We start from the raw sequence: 24,339 nt of genomic DNA on the forward strand, positions 1-24,339 counted from the left end.
ATGGAAGAGGAGGTCTCTGGGGCACCATGGCCATGGAAACGCACAAGGTTGGCGTTAGTGTTTGTTATTGTTGGCTACAGAGATGCCTGCTCTGCACTTTCAGCCCTGAAGAAACGAGTACATCTAAAAGGGTTTATCATCTTTGCAGTTTTTCACCTGTGAATAAGAAAATAAGGGTTGGGAGCAGAGCTGGATGAATGGTGAGTTTTTTGGTTTGCTCTCTGATACCCTCCTCTCCCAGCCCCCCTGTATGAAAAATAAACATAGGTCTAATGAAACTAAAAGCAGAGGTTCCTTTGGAGAAAATTGAGGGGGTTTAGGAGAAAAATTATTAAATTTTGCAAAATGTTTTTATTCAGTCCCAAACAGAATGCATGTTGTTGCTTTTTATGCTGTTTGGTTTTGTCCCTTTTCATTTTGTAAAAGAAAAAAATCAAATCCAAACCATTTCATTTAGAAAATACCAAAGTAAAACATTTCACAGGATCATAGAATAGTTGAGGTTGGAAGGGACCTCTGGAGATCACCTAGTCCGACCCTCTGCACAAAGCATTTTTCAATATGCTATACATTTCTGTTTTGAATTTTTGTCTGTGTTCAGAATAATTTCCCAAATTTGGCTTGAATTTCCAAACGGATCTGGTCCCCCACATAAGGTATTTTATGAGTTAACTTAATACTTACTGAATTTCTATTTTCTCAGGCTTCTGTTTGGGACATCTATGTCCTTTCTCCCAGCCTGGCAATGCATACTGTCAGTGGAGTTCACATACAAAGTGTTTCCCAGATGTCATGGATTTCACATAGCTCCTCTTTTCTTCTTCTGTATGGCTTTATGTAGCCAAGAGCTTCTGACTTAATATTTGCTTATTAGAGCACACTTCTTCCTTGTGACTTAAAAAGATGTGGACACTTATGGAAGCAAAACATCAGTACTTGTTATGAAAAGTGGTAACATACTGTCTGGTTGGCTTCCTGCCTATGTCCATACATCTCAAAATGCTGATCCATGTCTGCCAATGATTTACTAAAGGGACAAAGTAATACATGCCATTTATTCACTAACATTTTTTGCCAGATTAAAAAAAAAAAAAAAAAGAGAGAGAAAGGAAAAAAGGACTGATAGCACATCAAGAGCAGCTGGTGACCCAGAAACATGAATAACTAGGATGCCTCAGACTTGGATGTGCCCAAAAGTTTACACAAAGCCTAAAAAAAAGGTTGCTTTGGGAAGTCATTTGTTGGTGCCCTTAACAGTGTCACCTGTGTGCCCTGTGGGGTTTGACACCTGAATTCCTACTAGTTGGAGTTGACTGGGCTGCCTGAGCTGCCGTTTTGGCAGAGATTTTTAAAGGTAATTGGTGTGATTTGGACACTGACTGGAGCAATACAATTGGTTTTGTGACGTTTATAGCCACAAGGTGCTGTGGGCAATACTGAGGAACTATCTTCTGCATCCGTATGCCAAGTGTGCTAGTGTAAAGCTCATGTAATGGAAAGCCTTCCTCTTGCTTCCAGTACAGCATGAAACTTGTCCACTCCTTGTGAAATGGAAAGAACAGTAATGGCTCTGTCAGAAAATGCAACTCATCCTTTCTGGTTCTTTTTGTTTTCCTTCTATCAAGGATTTTAGTTTCCTTTTTTGCTTTTTCTTATTGCAAATCATAAAACCAGACTAAAACTCCAGGGTTCCTTTGCAAAACTATTCCCTCATGCTTTCAGCTGGAGCAATTTTCCAACATGTACATGAGCTCACAAAATGCTAGTCTGACTCTAAATAAGAGTTTCCAGAGTTGACTGAAGGTTTTGGCTTAGTTCTAGAATAAACTGTTTCAGAAACCTTTCTGGAGTGGATTCTGGATAACCTGGCATCATTTAAGGGATTAAAAAGTCATACATAATTTGCCCTTTCAAAATACTTGAGGCTTTTAAATTTCTCACCCCAGAAAATATCTGTCTTTTCATCAAACATCAGCTGTTTCCAATTGTTTCATTCTATTTTGGTCACCTATTCTCTTTTTTTTCCTTCCCATGCATGACTAAATATCTTCTTTAAATCAACTTGAAGCAATTTGTTTTTCCATTCATCCATTTGGTTGTGCTGGTTTCTTTCCCCATTGGAATGCTGCATGAATGTCATACATTGAAGGAGCAATATCATCTGTGCAGTCCTGAGTGCGGGAGTACTTGGCACAAGTTCCGCAGCTTAATACGTGAAAAACACAAAGACAGCTGCCAGTTTCAGCATGTTTTAACTGGTTTATTTTCTGCAGCTCTGAGCAGAAATGCTGAGGCCGTGGCAGCCGCACTCAACAGCGTGATGCCCAGGTCCGTGGTCTCATGGTCAGCATGCCAGCTCCTGAACCGGTGGGACTAATTCTGTCTCGGCTCAGCACTAAGCTCAAGCGAACTGGTCCTTTTGAGAGCTGGGCACTCGAAGCCTCAGAGCCAGGCCATGCTGCTCCGGCCGTGCTGCTCGTGAGCCGTTCTTGAGCTGTGTCTGTGCAGCACTCAGCTGCCGGTTTGGATGTGCTGGCTTGCCCAAAGCAATGGCACAGGCTCTGCGCTGCGCTCTCTTACCTGCCGTGGATGTGGTATAAGAAATAGCTTATGTTACTTTATGTGTAGGCGACTGGATCCCTTGTTAAAAGTGCAGTGAGGTGCAGGTGCCAGCTCTTCTTATAAAATGTGTCCGTGCAAGTCCTGCGTTGAGCTTCAGTGACCAAGGAAGCATTGCTGCTTCTCAGTCCTGCCACCTCTGTAGCACCTAAATGCAATCTTGCATTTGCCCTGGTTTGTATAGCTGCTGAGCACACATGCTGCTCTTCAGTAACGTTGTTTTGTTGCCCTTAAATTAGGATGAAATTTCTCCAACCTTTGATCGCTTGTATAATATACAAACACCCACCAGATTTCTGATCGATATGTATGTGACACACGCATTTTTCTTTCAGTTGACAAACACAGAAGCTGAAATTATCCAGAAAAAAACAAATATCAAGGCCAAGCATAGGAAAGGGTTCGTTTTGGTTTGGGTTTCTTTTTTTGGTGAAGGAAAGAATATGCTGGAGACAGATTTGAAAAAGTGAATGACCCGGGGTTTTGTGACAATTGCATCCCAGCCCTGGCTGTCGTAGTCACGGCTGATCTCAGCTATGTGGCACCCTGCGGGGGAAGGAGTCGGGTCCAGGCCTGCCAGAAGGTCCTAAGCACTAAACCTTTCTGTCCAGAGAGGGATATGTAAAACTACATTTCTCTAGGATTGTTGCCAAATGACTAATCTTGGACACTTTCAGGCATTCCAGCATGTCTGGTTAGTGGTTACTCTAGCCATCCTATCGTGTTTTTGGGAACCAAATGTCTTGCACGCTAAAGCAAGGTGCATATTATACAAGGGGTGCCTATAATGGATTTAGGCAGAGTTAGCAGCCAGCACACAGTGGCTTTACATCAAAGATAACCATGTGAAGAGGGAGCACTGTGTATGTACTCCAAGTCAGAGATGTGGGGGAATCGGACCCCTTTCTACATAGTTTACTTTGGAGTCATGGGCGGGGGCGGATAGGAAGGAGGGATTTTTAAACACTGAGTGAATTAATTGGTTCTTTAACTTCTGTTTTCATTTCCATGCAAGTGACAACTACCTGTTAAACCCAGAGGTGAGCTAACAAAAAAGTGCTCTGCAGTAAGCCACTGCTCAGACAAGCATCACACTATTTACAGTTAAAAAGAGCTCATGTTTTCTGCAGAGAGATCCCAAGCTTGTAGACTACTCTGTTCCATAACCTTGCTTATTCAAACGTACTAATGGACTCCCTAAAACTGGACTAACTGTGGTGATTCCCTCATTGCATGGTTCACAGAACTGTCTCGGGGCATACTGCAATGGGCATTCAAGCATCATCTCATAGGATTTTTCTTTTTGTTTAAGGTACAACACATATTTCAAAACCCAATAATATATCCAGACACTGATCATCTACTGTATGTAGCTTGAATGCTTTCCTGTAGCCAGTACATCTGCCAGAGGCTACTCCAGTGATAAATTATCATGGTTTCCAAAGGTTAATCATAAGTGCTCTGCAGAAGAGATGTCCCGTCCAGATAATATGGTTTCCTTTTAATTGTCTTTTTGGATCTAGCTTTGTTCTTATACTATGGGATAACGGGCCAAAGGCGGCATCATGCAGGCTGTGTTGATGAGAGCTGAATTGTGCTACAAAATTTTCCTTTTGATCCTCCTTTTTCTTCTAAACTCTCCTGACCCCTTTCTCCCCTTATATGGAAGCCCTTTGCCTTGTACCTCCTGTTTGACGTCAGTGTTTGATGGGCTGGATCAGGTCACAGTACTCGCTTGTCTGACTGAGACAGCATGGATATCCAAGAGGATGAGCTGACCTCCGCCACAGCCGGTTACGTGCAGAGAGAGCCATGTACTGGTGAAATCGGGTTCACAGCCTCAGCTAATGCACAGTGTTGTCTTGTCTTTGTAGGTAACACTGAATCTTCTTATAAATGTGTTAAATTTTGTGGTTATATGAATCTGTTGTCTTTGAGGATTATAGTCAGTAACCTGTTGTACCAGTGCAAGGAGCTATGGTCATGTTCTAACAAGTTCCCCCAAAATACCGGGTGTTTACACAGTGTAGACTTACAAGCTTTTTATCAGGGTCTATCCACCCTGGCTAGCTAAGCCCAATTTTAAACTCATACAACTCAGTACTCACAAAACCCACTTTAAAAGAGAACTAAATTGCTGCTTTAAGTGGGGAGAATTAGGGAGGGTTGATGGTTGCAGATGCCGCCCACCCGTTCCCTGACTGGCTGGCTGGGATGTGGCAGGGTTGGGGACTGTACCCCTGAATGCCATGTTGTGAGCCATCCCAGCACATCGGGAGCCATCCTGGGCTGTCGGGGGCTGCGCTTGGCCCTCCCGGCTGCAGTCTGCACTGGGAAGGGGAGCGAGCGCTCCAGCTGCATCCGGCCTGTTCGTCTGGCCACGGGAGGCTCTTGAAGTACAGAACAAAATAAATTCCCTCAACCCCAGCGATTTTCTCCAGAGCAGATCAGCAGGCGGCAGGCCTATGTTCTGCGGCTCACAGCGGGCATTTGCGATTGTCCCCAGACGCCTGCGTTGTGATGACTGCATCCCAAAGACATGCCTCTGGTGTTTTTCTGTGCCCACAAACAAGATTTGAAAGACATCGCACAGAGGACCCAAATCATCTCCAGTGGCTTCCGTGGAGTTGCTTCTGATGCTAGAGCTCCTTGTCTGGGTCCCAGCACCTGAGTACTCCAGGCGATTTGTCTGCAGAGAGCTATAAGCAGGCTGGGAGGGAGCACCCTGTGCCTGCTGCTCATCTCACCAGAAGTGCTGCTCTCAAAGTCCTTCTTGAACACAAATCCAACTGTCATGCAGAAAATGCCAATAGTTTCGTGCTCGAACAAGGCTTAGGAAGACTTTTAAACCAGCAGAGTTAAGAAAATAGACAGAGATGAGAATGGTTTCCTTGTACAGCTGTGGGGAAGTTCTCTGTGGGTTTCTGAGCTTCCTCAAAAGTGTCATGTTACTGTCCATGTGCAAGTCAGAGACTGAGTAAACCCACTGCACGTCTCCCCAGTGCACCAGCTCCTTTTTCTGCAGTGGCTCCCATCCACAACAAAGCTGGGAGACATTCCTTTCTAGAGGCAAACCTGCTACACTAAATGCCACCTTACTTGACTATTTCTAGCATTTGCATGATAAATTGATCTTCAGAGAAGCGCACTCTTGAGTAAGTGTCAGAAAGTTGTTGTGTTTAAAGCCTTTTAGGTGATCATTAGGCAGTTCAAGCCTGTGGCTAACACCAAGCAGTTTTTCACTGGTGCTGACCAAGATGTGGTAACTCTAGGAGAGACAAAGCTTACTGCAGAATTGTAGGTGATATTAGAAGTACTTCAAAAATATGGAATTTTACTTGGCTGTTATTAACTATCTTAAATACACAATTTCCCAGAAACCACTGAAGTTTCAAAAGGTAGATACTGTGACGAAGGGCGTCAGATTACAGTCTTACTTCCAGGCAGTGACAAATATTTCCGAGGTGACTCTAGGGCAAGTCACTCGATTTATATTTCCCCATCTGCAAGGAAGTAGAATCATAAATCAATTAATATTCATGATGTGTTTCAGTATGTCTATGATAGGGCCACATAACTTCAGATAAATGAGAGTTTACTTTTATTTGCTGCTCAAGAGATAAAAGAAAGCAGTATAGCAACTGTTCTAGAAGAAATCCAAGGTTTCTGTAATCTCTTCTGAAGTTCTTTTTTCACTGAAGCAGTTAACAAAGCTTGGATGCAGTGTATTCTAATGTGCATAATTTAGCTGAACACTTTAAATTATTTTAGTTTTATGGCTCCTGTCTGTCTGTTTTTGTTTTACTTTTTTTTTTTTTTTCCACTGCCGAGCTCTGTAATTGTTCCTTTCAGCCACAGTCACCTAAGGTCAGGCTGTACCTTGCTAAGGAGCTGAACTGCAAACAAGGCTGACTAAATCACGTGTCTCCAGCCCATTCCTGTTCTTAATCCTCCCAAGCTCTGGGCCTAGCACTTGGCAGAGCAACAAAAGTAAACGTTTTATCAGAAGTTCACATTCTCCTGAAGTGGAGGATGAGCTGGGTAATTCCTGCCTTAAAAAAAAAAAAAAAAAAAAAAAATCTTTAAAAATCTAGAATTCATTAATAAGAAGGTTGTAATATGGGAGTTACCTCAGATTTATTTCAATAATGTAGGGGGCACGACTGTATTTAAAGACCAATGTTTGCGCGATGTGAATTTAGTCTGAGAAATTCTGTTTCTCTTTCTCTTCCCAAAATATCTGTCAGAGTGCTTTCATTAGTAAATATGCTGTCATTGTAACAAATACGATGCTGGCTTTAAACTGATGAGAAAATGGCCAAAGTACATGCAGTTTATACTCTGACAGGAAGCTGGTCTGGATATTTAGGTTTTGTCTGAAATCTACAGCACTACAAACAATTTTTTTCCTGCTTCAATCTCTGTCTAGCAAGGTCCCTGCTTAATTTACTTTCTCTCTCTCCTGTGATTTTTCACAGTCTTCATCTCTCCTTCAGTTCTTTAAGTTCATTGTGTGGGAGCAGCCACAGCGAGTTCAGAAAATCCAATTGGAAAGGAGCACAAGGTTGATACACTTTGTCTCTGGAGCCTCTGGGGAGCCCAGGTGCTGTAAGCAAAGACTTGGGTGAATACAAGGACCTAACACAAAATGCTATGCTGGGATAAATGTGGGATCAATAGCAGTGCCAGATGCATGCCTCAGATGGGAAAGTACAATTGTAATTCTTAATGTGTTGATGTTATCAATAGGTCACTATATTAAGACAATAAAAAATGTTGTCATGTGAGAAAAGTTTTGCATAAGATAAAAGTAGAAGTCTTAGAAAGGGAGAAAACTGGCAGCCTTCATCATTGGGTGTTTATATATTCTTCATATAGGCCAATAGTTAGGTACATGTGGGAAAGTGTTTACAAAATATTTCTGAAAAATAGCCTGATACTTCTGAGCCATGAGGTGAGGAGGTACTCAGCATGCTTTGGGATGGCTTGGTGTGTTCAGAAACAGCTAAACTGCATTATCATCTGCAGTGACATTGAGGTATGATTTCCAAGACTGTAGCCCTAGCAGATTGTCCTGAACAGTTTGGGGACATTTAGCACGTCCATCTCTTCCTCTAATGGGCAAAATTTTTAGGACTAAGAAGAAGCTTTTAAAAATGTGCCAACTGCTGTGTTGAGTGTTGCAGCATTGTGATAATGTACAAGAAACTGAAAAAGACAGTGAGCAAAAGTGAAGGTGGCTGATCTAATGGAATTCTCTGCACTAATGGAAACTACAGTAAACAGCCACAAAGAAAGGCAAATCTGATTTTCAATTATCTCAGTTTGCCTAAGTGGCATGTTGTGACCATGAAGGAGACCTTTAAGAGGGATTCTGGTACTAACCTCACTGCATTGGAGAAACAAAGTCAGTAGGTATAAAAAAGTCTGGGTCTTCTTGGAAAACGATCCTGTGGTGAAAAAATGTCTCCTTCTGTTTGACCATCACTAAAAGCCTATGACTGATGCTATTAAGGGCTGCAGTGAGGTGATGCCACGGTGCCGCTATCACCAGGAGCTGCCCAGGGTGCTCCAACAGCCCTGGACACTTTACAGGGTCCTTTGTGTCCCAGCGAGTCACCTTTTGGTGATATTTCATTTCTCTCCTCCACACTTTAAGGAACTGCCAACACAACTAGCCAGCAAAGGAATAAACAAGTGTGCTTGACAAAGCACAAGCAATCAAAGCATCTGCTCCCTCTTATCTAAAGCTGCGTGTCAGTGATTTCTATCTGAGCGTCTAATGGTGCAGGTAATTTGTACAGTGATGGATATCTCTAACGATCAGTATAGGTTCGTGCCTTTTTTCCATTCTTGAATGTGCAACAACTTGAGCTGCCAGTTGGGAGAAGTTTGCATTTCTCTAGTTTGTTTTGTAAAAACAGCATCTGCATGAAAGAAGTTGATGTGTTATACTTAACATGTACACCTACAGTCTCTCCTCAAGCACAGCACTTCCAAACAGCCCTTGTATAGTAATTTTTTCCTGTTGTTTAGTGTATGATATTAAGAAAAACGTGAACAAAAATGCTGTGAGGGATGGAATTTGCTATATTGCTTTTTTCTTCTTTAATTTGTTTTTCTTTTTGATCATCTGTTCCATAAACAGCGAAATACCTTGCAGCTGGATGCATCGCTTCAGCTGTGAGATGCCTCCAGCCTTTTTTTTTTGGTAAATGAGCAAGTGGTTTAAAAATCAAAAGTGAAATACTGTTTGGGAATGGGGCCTGGTCCTGCATCCTCTCATTGCTGCTGATCCAAGGTAGGGGGAAAACTGGGCTTCTGCCAGGCACTGAATTAATTGCCAGTGTAAGAGACCTGTTATATCTCTCCTGTCTCTGTCTATACGGGGTGTTTTGTAGAGAGCCAAATGGTGCCTTGCTTGATCAATAGCAGCTATCAGTTCAGGGTAATCTGCTGCTATTTTGGGGAGAAACCTGCAAGAGAAGGCAAGTGTTTCCTCATGTCCCTCTCCCAGAACTTCCTAGAAATTCCCCTTGAATGGAGGGGAGTGAGCTGGGGTGGAGGCTTAAGCAAAGTTTGCCCACCTGTGCATGATGTATGGGCTTGTCAGGGCACTGAGTGAAAAGTGAGCAAGTAAGATGGGGACTAACAGCCCATTTAACCATAAACGATAACCAGGAACAGCCGAGTATCTGGGTACCACACAGCTGCAATTGCTGCCTGCCTCTGTGGGTAAGCTGAATTTAGCCTGGTCTCTCTTGTAGTATTTTTCTTGAATACATGTATTTCTTCCCAATGGAAAACTGATTTTGCTGGGATTTGCTGTTCCTGCTGAAAACAAGCATGGCTGTGTTTGGAAAAAGCTTGTGTAGTGAGGTTATTTCAAGTGTTGTAGTGCCTTACATAGCAGACATCCTTTCTTTTTTCTGATCACTCTACCCTGTCTCTCAAAAGCCCACATAGCTTTTCCCATGTGAATCTGTGAAATGGACAGTTACTAACTTAGCTTCCTTTTAAAAGGATAAACACTTTAAATCAGATTTTGAAGTCCTCAGGACTTGGAGCTTCTTTTTTTTTTTTTTTTTTTTTTTTTTTTTTAAGGTGGCTATTTCTTTTGGTGCCCAAGACTGTCAAAAGAAAGGTGTGATTTTAGGTGTTTATGCTGGCTGAGCAAGAGGGAAGGAGTCTGTGTGGGGATCTGAAGACATGTCATGTGCATGGGATGATCCTGACCTGCTCAAATGACTCCAAGACTTGCCTAATGAACTTCCAAGAGTGCAAGGAGATGAACAAATCTGCAGTTTTGTCCAGATTGGTATAATTGTCGTGTTAATTAATTTGAGAGTGATTGTTCTGACTTGGTTTTAATTCTTTGTAAAGCTAATGTGTGCACTGGTTTTCTCTGAAACTCCTGGAAACCAGAAGTGTAAACCAGATTTGGGCTGTGGGGAAAGGTGTGTTTAGCACTTGGGGCATGTGAGAGATAAGGGAAGGAGGGTATTGCTCCTGGTTGCCTCCGAAGTGTGAAGCCTTCCTGCGAAGGGATAGGAGGTAGAGAACTGTGCCCTGGAGGTATATATCGGGAAGACTAAGAGATGGCATCACAGCTTGTTTCAAGTGAGAGGAGGTTAAAGACCCTCTGGGTGAAGCACGAGGAACCCACTCCCTTGAGCACAGTAAGTGCAGATCCAACAAGTCTTGCCAAGGTGGTTGTAAACCGTGAGATCAGCTTCCCCCAGTTCATCAGATCATCCCTCACCCTGTCTGTTTGGAAGTTTCTCAGGAGTTTAAAAAGCATGTTCTAAAACTATTTTTCAGCTCTGTTCCCCAACTCTTTTGGTGAATTTTTTTTTTAGTGCTTGCTATTGTGACTGTGTTACAGAGCCTGTCAACCCCTGCAGCACCCAGCTGTGCTGGCTGTAACCATAATTCACAGAAACTGCCAAGTGCTGTTCTGCTTAATATGACAGATCCTTCCGTGATAGCTGTGCTACAGCCATACCTGGTGAGTGTGTTGGGAAGGATGGTGCCCATGTGGGTAAGATTTATGTTTGTTAGGGTTGTGGTGAGTGAGGCTGCAAGCGCTGCCTTCCCCTTTTCAAAAACTTTGAAGATTAATCTCCCTGACACATCCTGGGAGTCTCTATTTCTCCTTTTTTTTTTTTTTTAATAGCTCTCCCCAGAAAACTTACACAGTCTTGTTTCTCCACCTGCCCTCAGTGTGGTTTCTCCTTATCTCTTTTCCAAGTCGTCATCTCCTCTAGCAATTTTTGTGGTGTTGCTTTTCCTGCTGCTCAGCTGCATGTGCAGACAGCTGTAAAATGGAGTTTACAAGACTCATGATGTACGAGCGCTGTGCCATGGCACCGCAGAGGTCGGCTTCTTGTACATTCCTCCTTACAGCTGTCTGCACACAGAGCTGCACGCAGGCAAGTGGCAGGGAACACAACTTCCCTGATGGGAGCTTACAGAAACAAGAATACAGTTGGAAAAATAAGTGTGAATCATGAATGAAACATTACTCACAGAGCCTGATTGCAATGTAAGCAATGGATGTGAAGCATTCTTGGAAAAAGGGGTACATTTGGAGACAGTAATAAATTGCGCAACCATCTCTGGGTTATCAGCTCGATGGTAGGGTATGCTTCTCGTGGTTAACTAAGGGTCCAGTTTCTTGCATATGTAAGGATACTGCCTTGCTCCACAGAAATACCTAACATCAGGAAGGATTGTACATAGTTGGATATGACTGAGTGTATTTAAAGGTATTGGTTTGGCCCAAAGAAAGGAAATGTACTTGAGAATACAGCTAACAGTTGTTAAGTATTCAGATGAGGTCCAGTTCCCTGTCTTATGTTCAGACATGTTTGTAGGATGAATTTTTCAGATGGTAGAGTGATATAGGAACATAAATCTCACAGCCAGTACATGGGATTTTTTGCTATTGTGAATATATGATAAATTACTGCTCAGTACGACCACAGATGATGGATCTGTTCCTTAAATAATAAATTCAGCAACCATGAAAGCAGTCTGTTTTGCAGGTGTACAGCCTGTCTTAAAGAGTAATTTTAGAGAGTTTTTCAGCTCCTGCTGCTGCCACACTGCAGGGATGAGTTTCTGTCTCTCTGTTTTGTTGTTCTCTTTCCCACTCTTATTCAGTCTGTCTCTGGGAAGAGTTGAGGCTACTGGCCACTAGCACTGCTGGTTAACCAGGAGTAAGTCAGAGAGCAGCTGCTGGGCAGGAGGCAGTGAGGACCTGGGAGAGGGGAGGTGGGGAGAGAGCCAGAGGGAGGAAATTTGTAGTTTTGAAAGCCTGTCTTGAGCGAGTCTTCCCTCATTAGCCTGAGCTAATAATTTAGCTGCTGGGGTAGGCTGACAAAGATTAAGATCTTGTCCTTCTAGCTTTGATGACCAACTGACCTACTGATGGAGAAGCCAAGTTGCTTGTTTATTTTACTGATTGGCTTTCTCTTACCGGAGCCCAGCATGCCACAATGTGATATAGAGTGTTATGGCATCAGGAACCAATTTAGGAGTGTGAAGAGTCCTGAGGCTGGCTAGCTAAGAGGAGGGATCCAATGCTCTTGGGAAGCAGAGGGACAACAGGCAGCAAGGCCTGTAGGAGTAAGAATTGGCTATTCCACTCCACCTAAGTGGGGTCAGTTTTTTAGCAGAAGGACCGGTTCTCATTCTTGATTTAGTAAATCACAAACTGAAAGGGTTGCACACTAAATGAATGTAAGTTAGCTTAAAAATACTTAGGAAGAGAGAAGGGAAAACTCTCCAAGAAAGGAACAGCTAATTCTCTATGGTCACAGCTGGCTGCATGGCACTGTGTATCCCGATAGATACTCCTGCTTGTGAAGCACAGGATAATTATAGGGGAGTGGGTGGGGACGCCAATGCTTTGTTCCTCCCTTCCCCACAAATTTTTGGCTGATGGGAGGCCAGGCCAGGCAGTGGGAGCTGGTGGAGGCTGCTTTGGCAGCGGTAGCTCACAGAGCACTCCTCCTTCCCACTGAGCTCTGGGGCTGGCACTGCTGCAGCATCTGGGGGTGACAGTGCAGCCTCCTGCATCCCGTGGCTGCCGTGTTCCCTGGGCTGGGTAGGGCTCCTGGGTTCAGGGACTGGAAAGACAAAGCTTAGGTGATGAGGACTTAGGCACTTGGGAAGAGAGGACTAGGAGGCAGAGGAAAACTTGTGAGACAAAAGTGGTGGTAAGGACTCCGTAATCTGTCCTCACCCCAGATCAGCCCAAGGATCTATACCCACAGTGTCTAGAGAAATGGGCAATGCTGTGTGTGTCGGTCTCAGCTGCCTCCAGATCCAGAGTCAGCTTCCTTTGCAGCAGAGGAGATTCAGGGAAACTGTCCTCTTGTCCCTTTTTTTCTGTGTATGCCTTCCTCCACTGAAATTAGGCTTCAGCTAAGCCTGCAGTGAGCCAGCAGCATCGGAAGCCCCATGCCCAGTCATTAAAGCTGGTGGCAGAGAGATCTGGTCACCCTCACTCTGCATCAGCTGTGCAAGGAGGTGCTGCTCTTGGGTGGTTTGGGGAGAGCCTACAAAAAGCAAAGTGGAGATGGTGCAATGCTGGAGGATACTTGAGAAGCGTTGGACAGATGAACAATTGTGAAAGCAGAAATAATGGGGGGCTTTTGTGGGAGATTTTAGGGAACTGAGCTTTTGGGAGATCATAGAGGCAATAATTGCTTTTGGGATGAGCAAAGGATTTTGATCTGATGAGGGAAATGGCAAGAGAAAGCACGTGACAAAAGGGGTACTTAGAGTAGGAAACAAAAAGATCTGAGACAAAGGCAGGAAGAAGCAGGAGAGACTAAGAAATGGAGAAAGGGAGACAAATCTTTAGGATAGGATGGGGCTATGAAAGAGACTTCCACATTATGGGACAGCAAACAAGGTTATCAAAGTGTAAAGGAGCTACAGTGGAGAAGAGGGTGTACATTTTTCTCCCAGAAATAGTGTGTCTATCCTGCTGATCACTGAGCAGCAGTGAGTGTGATGTGTAAACTACAGCTGCAAAGTCAATTTTGACTCCAGTTATGACAATGAAGCTTGTGCATACATGAAGTATTTGAGCTTTAGACTCAAATGTCTTTGGTTGAAAAAGTTGCTGACTTAAACTGTCTTGAAGGTCCTGATTTCCAAATGGTACAGACAACTGTCTGTGGTCTGCAATCACAATTATGCAACAACGGCAAGCCAGACAGCCTGCGAGGCTTTCAGAGCTGTGCTTCTGGCGATGTTGTTTGTTTTTTTTTTTTTCAGGACTTCAGGAAAGTGATGCAGAAAACAAACCCATTGTACTTCTGTACATTCCAGGAGCATCTTGGGACAAATTTTACACTTGTCTTGTGTCACCTGAAAATGCCCAGTTCCAAGATACCTGTTGCTTTGACACAAACAAGCAGAAGTACCCTTAGCCTGCTCTTGAGATGTAATGCTGCTACCGATATGTGGCTATGGCAGAATTATGGTCCCTGTTTTCTCTTCTAGAATATCTTGGGGCTAGAGAGAGGAGCTTTGTCGCAGCTTGCATGTGTCAGTGGTTAGCAGCGTAGAGTCCATTCAGCTGTTTGTGTGCTGGCACAACTTCCACAGTTCCTCCACCTCTTCCTCTTTCCCACTGCCTCCTTCGCTGGTCTAGAGGCCAGCACGATTGCCTGACTTTTCAGAAGGCCAGAAGACACAGTTGGAACATGCAGCTGACTTGGGGGGAGAAGCAATTAAAACCACACAGAGTAATCTCAGATCAAGATTGCTTCCTTGTGCTCACAGGACTGCAGGCACGCTTGCTCTGCCATCACTGAACAAACATTTTTCCAAAGCACACTGATGCTTTTTGTTCGTGCAGGTGCTAGTCCATCATTTCTTCTGCAAAATTCTGCCTGTCAGTGTCTTAGGCATGGAAATATTATCTGAATCGGGTTTTTGCACCAAACTTTTTCTCCAGGCCTTCATACGCATCTTTGTGTAGCTGGACAGGAGCGAATTGTTCCAGTGCTCATGCACAATGGGAAATGGTCGAAGCCTGTGTGAAATGGATGCAGACTGCTGATACATCGAGGAGAAGTGCTTTTCCTTATGGGAGTTTTTGGTGAGATAGCAGACAGAGGGAGCAGTGGGAGAGATCTGGGAGTCAGTGTGTTGTTCAGTCTTTTGTCAAAAAATCCAGGATCCAATATAATTTGTCTATCGGATGGGGAAGTGGCTGAATACTGTGATTTTTCAATCCTTTTAAAAATTTAAGCTTATGTATCTGTTCTCTAAATACTTTGATCTTCCACAGCATCCACTTGTCTACAGACCAAGCTAATAACAATCATTCCAAACTCTTTCCTATCCTCCTTTCTTATTCTGCAGTCCTGAATGGAATTCAACCTTATTCTCCATAAATAACCTTTCTCATTCCCCAGCTGTCTCCTAGAGCTGGTTCTCTTCTGACCTCTCACTTACTGACTCTCTACTGACCTTGCACTTCCCCCACAGCCCTAATAAGCCAGTGGCTACACTCCTATTCTTCCTCTGCTCTTTTGCACTATTTCATTTTTTTGAATAATAGGGACTACCATTTCCTGAGCTGCACTTCAGCAAATAAGCTTGAACAAGCCCCTTTATCCACAGAGTTCATAGAGTGTAGTGACAAATGACTACCATCGGCAAGGATTTTGATGTTTTCGCCCCTTTTCCCTGATTCTAGACTGTGGGTAAATCTGTACTTTCAGCTGTATTTTTCTATTTGCAATAAAAACCAGCACCATTGTTTTCAAATTTAAGAGAAACAAACCAATGAGTGAGCCAGTGTCTTGTTCAAATAGAGATTTTTGTCTTTAGTTGGATTTTCATCAGCGTATGAACAACTACGGTGATTGCTCAATGGCTTTTATTAGACTACTAGGGGATCGTTCAGGCGTTTTTTGCTCACCTCATTCTCCCATTCAAGCTGGTGTGAATTCTAATTTGAAAAACTTGCAGATGGAGGCTTATTTGTTTTTGGTTTTGTTTGCTGTAGATTGAAATACTCAGAAATTATCTGCCTGGGGTTGGTGTGGAAAACTTTTCAAAAAGGGCAAAGAGGTCATGCATGTCATACCTGCGTGTACACTTTGTTGTTTTGTCATGCTATTATTGTACAATGAACAAAGCATTTTTCTACCCTCTCAGTATTTTTTTGTCTGTCATTTGGGTAAACTGGTTGAATGGGAACTTGTTTGCCTCCAAAATGGAAAACAGAGATGTTTTTAATATAAATATTTTTTAAATGATACCATAAAATGTACATTTCATCTTTATGTAGCTGCAAATCAAACCCATTTATTTTACGAAGTAGAAAGCTTAACTCTAGGTGTCAGCACTGCAAACTGAATGCAGAGCTCTGAAAATGAAGTTTTGCTGTCTCTGAGTCCTCCAGTGCCACCAGAAATAAAGTGCAGTAGCAGTTTTGCTGACAGATCCATTAAGGCTGAAGCAGACGAGAGCCCACACTTGTGGTTAATGGTACAAGTAGGAATTGCTGCATTCTCTTCTTACACAGCCTCTTTCTAGTTGCACTTCAGTGTTCCTGTTAATGGGATCTAGTAAATAATGGTTAACGTAAAGGAAAGAATGAGAACAGGATTCCTCTCCAAACAGTGCCCACTGTTTAAAGCAGGCATGTTAAGCCTTTCCCTTCATTTATTATTAAGTGCTTATCTTAAGTGGGCATCCAAAGTGACGAGAGAGCACAGGAAACCAGTGTCTTTTTCTGGTTCTGACAGGGTACATAGATCAGCTAAATTAATGGGGTGGATGAAGTTTATGTGACTATTGCTTATACTTGAAATTGCACAGTAGCAGGGAGATCAGGGAAGGAAAGACCTGATTTTCCGGCCTTTAAACCTAGCAATTATGAGAAATAAATAAAAGCATTTTGACAGTGCAAGTACGGTGGTTATCCTGAAAAACCACATTTCTCAAAAGCACTGACTTTTGGCTTTGCATCTGCTAACCTTGTACGGTGCTCTCATGTGTATCGAGTGATGCTGTTATGTATATGAATGAAGAGCTGCTTTTTGCCATTCTTGCTGTCCTAGTCATCTTATCTGCACATTTTGCTTTTAATTATGACCTGGCGACATTTGTCATGTAGCTAAGGCACTGTTCAGAGGCTGACTGTTCCAAATGCACAGACGTGCTCATGCTGAATTGGCTTTTTCTGAGACAGTGTGATTCTGACAGGGGAGCACAAAAGCATTCATGATACAAATTTGAAGTAATTTAAACAGTTTCCTCCTGTGAAACATCTTTTTACCTCCTCAAAAGCTGGAGCTTATTGACAAAAGTCATGTCTCCGATATTTGGTTTTCTCTGTGCTCCTAAATCTAAAGTTTGATCTGGCCTTCCCTAAACTGCTGCCGCCTCTGAGCTGTTCCTCAGGTAGTGAGAACAGGTGGTGCCTCGGAGAGGCAGCTCCGCGAGTCAGTCAGAGTGAAGGCTGGTGGAGCTACAGAGGACGTAGCGAGGAAGGTGAAAGGCGCGTTTGGAACATGAGCAGGGCTCTTGGGAGCCCGCTGGGTGCTGTGTGGTCTGTGGTAGAGTGAGGTGTTGTGTGTCTCTTGAGCCTGAGCTGCGCTTGAGCTGCTACTTGTCAAATGCATATTGTCCATAGCAGTAACTCGACTTGCCCTGGGCGTGGTGTTTTAAAGGGCTTTAAATACTCCTTGTGTCTTGAAGTATGTACAGACGTCTAGTCTTACTTCCATATGATAAAGAAACAGAAAAAGTCTATTTACATATGTATTCCAGAAAAAGTCTGTCTGTAGTTCACTTTCCAAGCTCTAGGGTCTGTCAAGCTCTAGGGCACCATCTTTCCTGTTCATAGTCTTTGCTTTCAAAAACATTTTCAAAGAACTTGGCGTGGCCAGAGGTGCAAAGGCAGGTGATGAGCAGCACCAGCAGAGCCCCGGCTGGTCCCCGGTTCCCAAGAACAGAACCAGCGTCCTCCGAGCTCTTCGGGCATCCGCGGGGCAGCCAAGCTTCTGATTCCCACAAATGATGCTGGGTTGAGAATTCTGCTGGTGTGTTTTGCTGTGGTTGGGTTTTGTTTGTTAAATCAAGAGAAAGCAGCTCATTGGACCCGGAACGGCTGGAGGAGGGTGGAGGTGCCAGCCATGTAAAGGTGCCTGTGGCTCCGCGTGCCGCCGCTGCCGCGCTCAGGGGGCTCCCGGGGGGGTGTCCCGGTGTCCCCGGTGTCCCCTCGCCGCAGCTGACGCCGCCGCGCCGGGCGCACGCGGAGCGGGTTTGAAGTTGGCTCGCTCGGGCGGCGGCGCGGCGCGCCATTGGCCCGCGGCGGCTCATTTGCATTGACGCCAGCGCGGGCCGGAGGTCAGCGCCGCCGGGCGCCGGTATTGGCTCCGCCGCTGTCAAGCGCCGGGGCAGCGCTGGCGGGGGAAGGGCGGGGCGGGGACGGGAGGGGGCTGCCGCGCTGCCGAGGAACATCAATAATAACACGGCGGGCGCGGAGCGAGCGAGGCGCTGCGAGGAGAGAGGCTTTTCCCCGCTGCAAGGGACGCGGACACCACGGCTTGGGAATTAGAGCTCTCGCCGCTGCAACCCTTCCCGCCGGGATGCGACGCTAGGACCGTTCTCCTTCTGCTTCTCGCTCTTTTTAATTTTTTCCCTTCTTTTTAATTTTTTGATTTTTTTTTTTTTCCTCGCCGTTTCGCATCATTTCTCTGACCAAAAAAATCCCCCCCAACATGGAGGCCCTTTGATGCGTCCGCCAGCGGAGCCGGCTCCTCCCGCGGCTCTGCAAAGCCCTCCGGGCCGTGCCCTGATTTTCCGAGGGCCGCCCTCGGCGCTCGGGCCGGGCGCTCAGGGGGCTCCCCGCGGCCCGGCCCGCTCCGGTCCCGCGGCGCCGAGCCGGGAGCTCCGCCGGGCGGGATGCGGCTGGGGCGGCCGGAGAGCCCCGCTGCCGCCTGACGGGGGGCGCTTCCTTCCGACGACGAGAACCTGAATGTCGCCCCCGCGACGGAGGCGGTGCGGGACATGCCCAGCGCGGCGTGAGGGGCGCAGCCGGCTCCCCGGGGCGGCGATTTGCGATTGTTGTTAATTTTTTTTTTTTTTAAATTTATTTCGGCCCCCGGCTCAGCCGCAGAGCACACCCGCGGGACCGCGAGGAGTGAGCGCTGCTTGGCGGGGAGCGCGGAGGAGGAGGTGGGAAGCGGCCCCCGGCCCGCACCGGGTTAATCGGTAACGCTGTGCAAACCCAGGTGGAAAATGCGCCGTGCTCCGGACTAGGCGGGCGGCGATGGTGCGGTGCCCCCGACCGCTCTGAGAGCCCGGCCGACGAGACGCCGGGGTGTGTGTGCTTGCGGGTTTGGGGCGTCGGGTTTTTTGTTATTTTTTGCCTTTTCCCCCCCGCTCCTTTTTTTTCTTTTTTCTTTTTTTTTTTTTTTTTTAATTTTCCCCAGAAGGCAAGAAAACCTTACCAAGATTCTCAGATGGCTTAGAAAAATTAGTAATAATTGTGAAAATATGAAGTCGACCGGTTTCTGATTTCCCCCCTCCCCTCCAGCTCCCCAGCCCGCTGCTGAGATTGAGCTACAAGGACCCGTTTCCTGGAGGACGAGGAGAACAGACACGCTTTCTGGCCGTGTAGAAGGGACCGATGGCAATGCTTCAGAGCGTAGCGGAGACGCAGCAAAGAGATCCAACCTGTTAACAAAAAATCAAGCAGGGGAAAAATACCAACGGGAAGGAGATATATATATACACACATATATATATACAATTTAGAAGTATTCCCCAGGTGGCCTCAAAGCATGGGCTGTGCTCCAAGCATCCACATCTCTGACAGCAGAGTGGTCTATCACAGTAGCAAAGAGTCTGAGGAGTGCAATTCCCCTCACCAGACCAACACAACCATGTCTCAACAGCAGCAAGGCAACCCCGTCCCAGGATTATTCATTAAATCCTCCAACACATCCACTTATAAGGTGAGGACTAATTCCTCTAAGAAAGACAAGAGGGAGAACAGCCAGAGCATGGAGGCAGAGACCCAGAGCAGCAGATCCAGTGTTAAGGTAAAAAGGGTGCTAAACACAAGCGCTATTTCTCTCAGGACTGGCCGTAGCGGTTTAACTCGAGGAGCTCCCTGCCGAAGCGATACGTTGCAGGGTGGCTTTTCCTGGCTTGAGCTATTACTTCGTTTATAAACTAATCAGCCTGATGAAATGACTTTATAGATGTACTCAAGCCTCTTCCTTCCTTCCTTCTATCCTTCCTTCCTTCCTTCCACAAAACGAGTTTTCCTAATGCCGGACAGGAGAGCGGTGTGATTGTCCTCATCGGTCCTTATTGCTGGGGACACGGGTCTTGCTTCTGAAGGCAGAGGGCCCCTCCGTCCGTCTGTCCGTCCATGGTGGGATTGCCGTGCGCGGAGCTGCGCTGCCGCCAACTCCCGTGTTGTACGTGTGTGTTTGTGCTGGGTCCTCCGGTGTTGCTGTTCGTGCCTGTCTGGTTTGGGAGCAGAGGCAAATCGCAGTCCGAAGTGATCTGCTGGCTGGAATGATCAATTTGCATTCCTCTGCCATTCAGAAAGTTGAAAGGGGAGCGACAGCGGTTTTTGCTCTGGGTGCTGATTTACATTAACGACGAGTTGACCTTGTCTGTTGCTGCAAATCGGGTATTTTTTTGAGATTTTTTTTTTTTTTGCGTGTGTGTTAGCATGCATACTTTTGTGTAGAGGTACAACACAAGGCTGTAGGAAGTTGACAAGACACATACCGAAAAAATTGTAATTTGTTTTTTTTAAAGTGAGTTAGTGGTGCAGCGTGCTTGCTTGTCTGTTTACGTTCTATTGATGGCCTATTTGTTTATGGGTTGTTCTTTAGCTCCTAATGCTATAGATTTTGATTATTTCGTATATTTTGCTTTTTGGGGGGGAACGATCTCTATTTTGTAAAAATAAGTAATTGCAAACATAAAAAAAAAAATCAAATTGTAGCAGCCCAGGGGATATTCTATAACATGGCTGATCTGCTCGGGGTTACTGCCGTAAGGACTGCGATACACGTGCCATAAATATAAGATGCAGGCTTGAGATGCAGGCAAGAACTAGCTAAATGTCAAACGTTTTGCAGGCTCGGAGAAACTCTGGTGATTTTTAGTTTTCTTAGGATTTTTACGTGCTCATTAGGACAGCTGCTAGAGTATTGACCTGGAATAATTTTCTTCAGTGCTGTGAGTGATTTTCTTTAATTGTTTTCCTCCAGATATAGTAATCTTAGTTTATAGGATTTTAGAAAAAGCCTAGAAAATGAGAAGACACTTTGTAAGCAGTGAGTTGGAGGAGGGATTAACAGTACCTGAGGCAGAACGTGAAGCTGAATGGTGTTATACCAAACTAAAATTTTTATGTTAATAACACCATACAGGAAACTGAACTTTATGGCCCCGCTCACACACGCTAGACGTGCTTACAGCATATTTAATACAGTAACCACAGTCAGGAAACCGAAGTTGTCATCAGAATCCTGACAATTGTTTTGCTAGATGAATTTTTTAATTGTTATTGTAATTGCACATTACAAAATCTAAACCAAAAACCTTCTTAAAATTTGAATTCTGTGCATTTGTCTTCTGTGTCCTTGCTTATGAGGAAAAAAACAACTCCAAACCCAGTTTCCAGAACCATGCACGGGAAGCAGTCTTAGTTCTGTTTAATTTTGTTGTTGGATTTCAAGAATTTTGTAGAAATACTTGGTACTCAGTTTGGATAACTCAGCCAGATGCTGTACGGTTGATGTTGGTTCATATGCATGCTGTAATCTGATTGGCAGCCATTCCGATTTTTATCAGTCATGTTTTCTGCCCTTGTCATCACTCAAAGCACATTGCTGTGAAATGATGGGTTTTGAGAAATGAGAACGGAATTCTGCTTGTGATCAGCTGGACACAAAATCTGTTGGACACATCACATCTGCATGATTTCCATGTGCAAAATCCTATAATACTCTTTAGAGCCATAAAGCAGCCTGGTATTTAATTTTCTGCTTTTATCATTAGTGTGTATAGTATGATCAGATTTAGGGTTCTTGGTGTGCAGGATAACGGCGTTGTCTCCGAGATGGTGCTGGAGTGGGGGCTGTTCTGGCACTGGGGAGCAGCTTTCACAGCACAGTGAAGGCGTTTGGAAAGAAACAAAGTGTGAGAACATTGAAGGTAATGGGCAGGAGCCTGAAATTCCTGGAGCCAGAAGGAGCATTGGGCAGGACGATGTGCTGTGTTGGAGTTTAAAAGGGTTTTTGATTTGAGGAAGAAGTGTAAGAATTCGGGTGCTACTAGGAATTATTGCTGTTCTTCAGAGTGGGTAGCACACCCTGTCTGGCCCTTGGGGTTCTCTGACAGGAACACAAGATGCCACAAACCTTTTGTGCTTTGGCCGATGGTGGTGTCATCAGAATTTGTGCGAATAGCTGGTAACCTGCCTGAATGGCTTTTTTGCTTGGTTTCAGGGCACTTTAATTGACATTCATTCACATTCTTTTGTTGTGTATGCACTGATTAAAGCCAAGAGAGTCTTATGTGAGAGCTGAGAACAAAACTTGGCCTGTGTAAATCTCATATTTTCACTTTGGCATTAGCATTACATTTATTAAAATATGTATAATAGGTAGTGCAGTAACTTCAATGAGTTTGTTAGCTGTAGTGCACATTTTTCAAGTCAGAAAGTGTCATTAAAAGAAATAACCGATGCTGACTGGTAAATGGTATTATATATATTGCTAATTAGCCCCAGACTTACTCTGGCTTTATGTTTGTCTTATTATATCTTTTTTCTGGTCAAACAGCAGAGGGTCATTTTCTGGATGTGTGGTGTGAGCATACTATATTTTATGATTTGCATCCATTTACAAACTGTAGCTAAAAAAGTTACCTGTTCTTTCCTAATATGGAAAACCCTAAGTTTATCCATAGCAAATTCACAGAGCAGTCCTGAAAGTGTGTGTTGGCAGTGATAAATGCCATAATACCTATTTCTGGTATATATGAGTTTGGTGAGTATGAGTATGTGAGAAATGGAGGAACCCTTTTAATAAATTATATTTGATCATGGCACCTGTATCTCCCTCCTTAATTAGTAATTTCATACATGGCTTTAATTTGAAAATTTATGAGCATCTGGGCGTAAGTGCTGTATGTAAAAGTGAACCAGCCATGAAAACCCTTCCCTTAATTTTTGATGTACTGACTCCACAGCTTAAACTCTGTACTTTTCCCAGTGAAAGATGAGCAAGACTTAGATGCAGTAATAGCAACTGTGGTTTGATAATCCAGTGCTGCATTAAGAATATCAAAGGACACCCAGTACTGTTGCAAAGGAGAGTTTTCCTGATTTTTTTCTTTTTTTTTTTTTAGCTCTAAAAATCTCAAGAAAGTGGACTTGAAATTGTCTGTCTTTTTTGTATATCTTAGTTATGATTTTTTTCTTCAGACATTCGTGGTGTTGAATTTGTGGTAAAGGTACTTGGCTTTATAGAAACCTGCTTAAACACCTTTAAAATAATACTTCTGTTTAATCTATAGCATAAGTGGAGTAAATGCTGGAATGGTATGAGGGCCTCATGGGCATTTATTTAAAATTGGCTTGGGTGTTCATAGGCATATCACATGTGTGTGTCTCTTCTGTAGTGCATTAATATACGCTGTAGCACATACATCGCACTCTTATTTTGCTCTGTCATTTTTTTACGTATGTGAGATTTCCTTCCTCTTGTGTAACTCTCCCTGTCATGTACATTTACCACAGAAATACGTGCATTTGGGTGCAAAGGGATCAGAGAGTAAATCCAAACTTCCTTTATTTTAAATTAAAAGTAGTCCTAAGCCAGCAGGGCTAAATGCGAAACAGCCTTTTGATTTATCGGCTGATATGGGACAGCCCATTTAAATCCATGGCCTTGTACCCAATACGTTTTCTTCATTCAAACCCTGTGAAGTTGCCTGAGAATTTTGCAGTCACTGCAAACCAACGGTCGCGTAATTCTGCATATAGGAGGCCGTATGCCGTGTCGTACCCGCAGCGCTGAAGTGGATCTCGTGTCAGCATTTAGCAGCACATTATTTAGTCCATTAAGCTGTCTGCTCTTTTCCTGTCTGCCTGGTGATTCCTTCCCTCGGAACACACACGCTCCCTATCCCTTTGAAACTCCCACACGTACTGTCCGCGCTTCCACCCAGGCCGTCCACCCTCTCCCGATTGCTCGCCGTTCCCACTGACACCGTCCTCGGTCATTTTCCCGACGAACCCCCGTCACCTTTCCCTCCCACGGCCCTGACGTCAGCCCTCCCGTGCGGAGATCCTCGCTCCCCCCGAGGATCCTTCCCACGCTGACATGCACAAACTTTCCTCAGTCTTCATGGCTTCAGACTTTCAGGCCGGTGCTTTTTGTGCTGTTGTTGCAAGGCACGAATCCGGGGGCTGGGAGTCTAATTTTTAAATAGTATAAAACCAAATGGTGTAGTAGTATTACACGTGGACAGGGTTCATATTTAAGTCTGTTCTTTATCTTTACCTTTTAATTTCCTGTTGTTTGTAAAGTAAACTGGAAACAAACAAACAAGCTGTAAATCACAGTGTATAGATTGCTACACTACCGAGATAGCATAAGCTGTGTTTTCAATTTTTAAAGCATTATTATTGGTACCTCGCCT

At 44.4% G+C, this 24,339-nt stretch overlaps 1 protein-coding gene across 3 annotated transcripts in view; it reads left to right on the forward strand.

Annotated features, from left to right (window-relative positions):
• The first annotated feature begins 18,573 nt into the window (after positions 1 to 18,573).
• Positions 18,574 to 24,339, forward strand: part of PDE8A (phosphodiesterase 8A) — a 124,898-nt gene continuing 119,132 nt past the window's right edge. For 2 of the 3 annotated variants that reach the window (XM_065641492.1, XM_065641493.1), the window contains exon 1: positions 18,574 to 19,706. In XM_065641492.1, the coding sequence (XP_065497564.1) occupies positions 19,446 to 19,706 (261 nt within the window). In that variant the 5' untranslated portion in view covers positions 18,574 to 19,445. The remainder of the gene's footprint in view (positions 19,707 to 24,339) is intronic. The other variant, XM_065641494.1, reaches the window with a different exon arrangement.

This window comes from Caloenas nicobarica, chromosome 10, assembly GCF_036013445.1.
Source record: "Caloenas nicobarica isolate bCalNic1 chromosome 10, bCalNic1.hap1, whole genome shotgun sequence".
Lineage (NCBI taxonomy): Eukaryota > Metazoa > Chordata > Aves > Columbiformes > Columbidae > Caloenas > Caloenas nicobarica.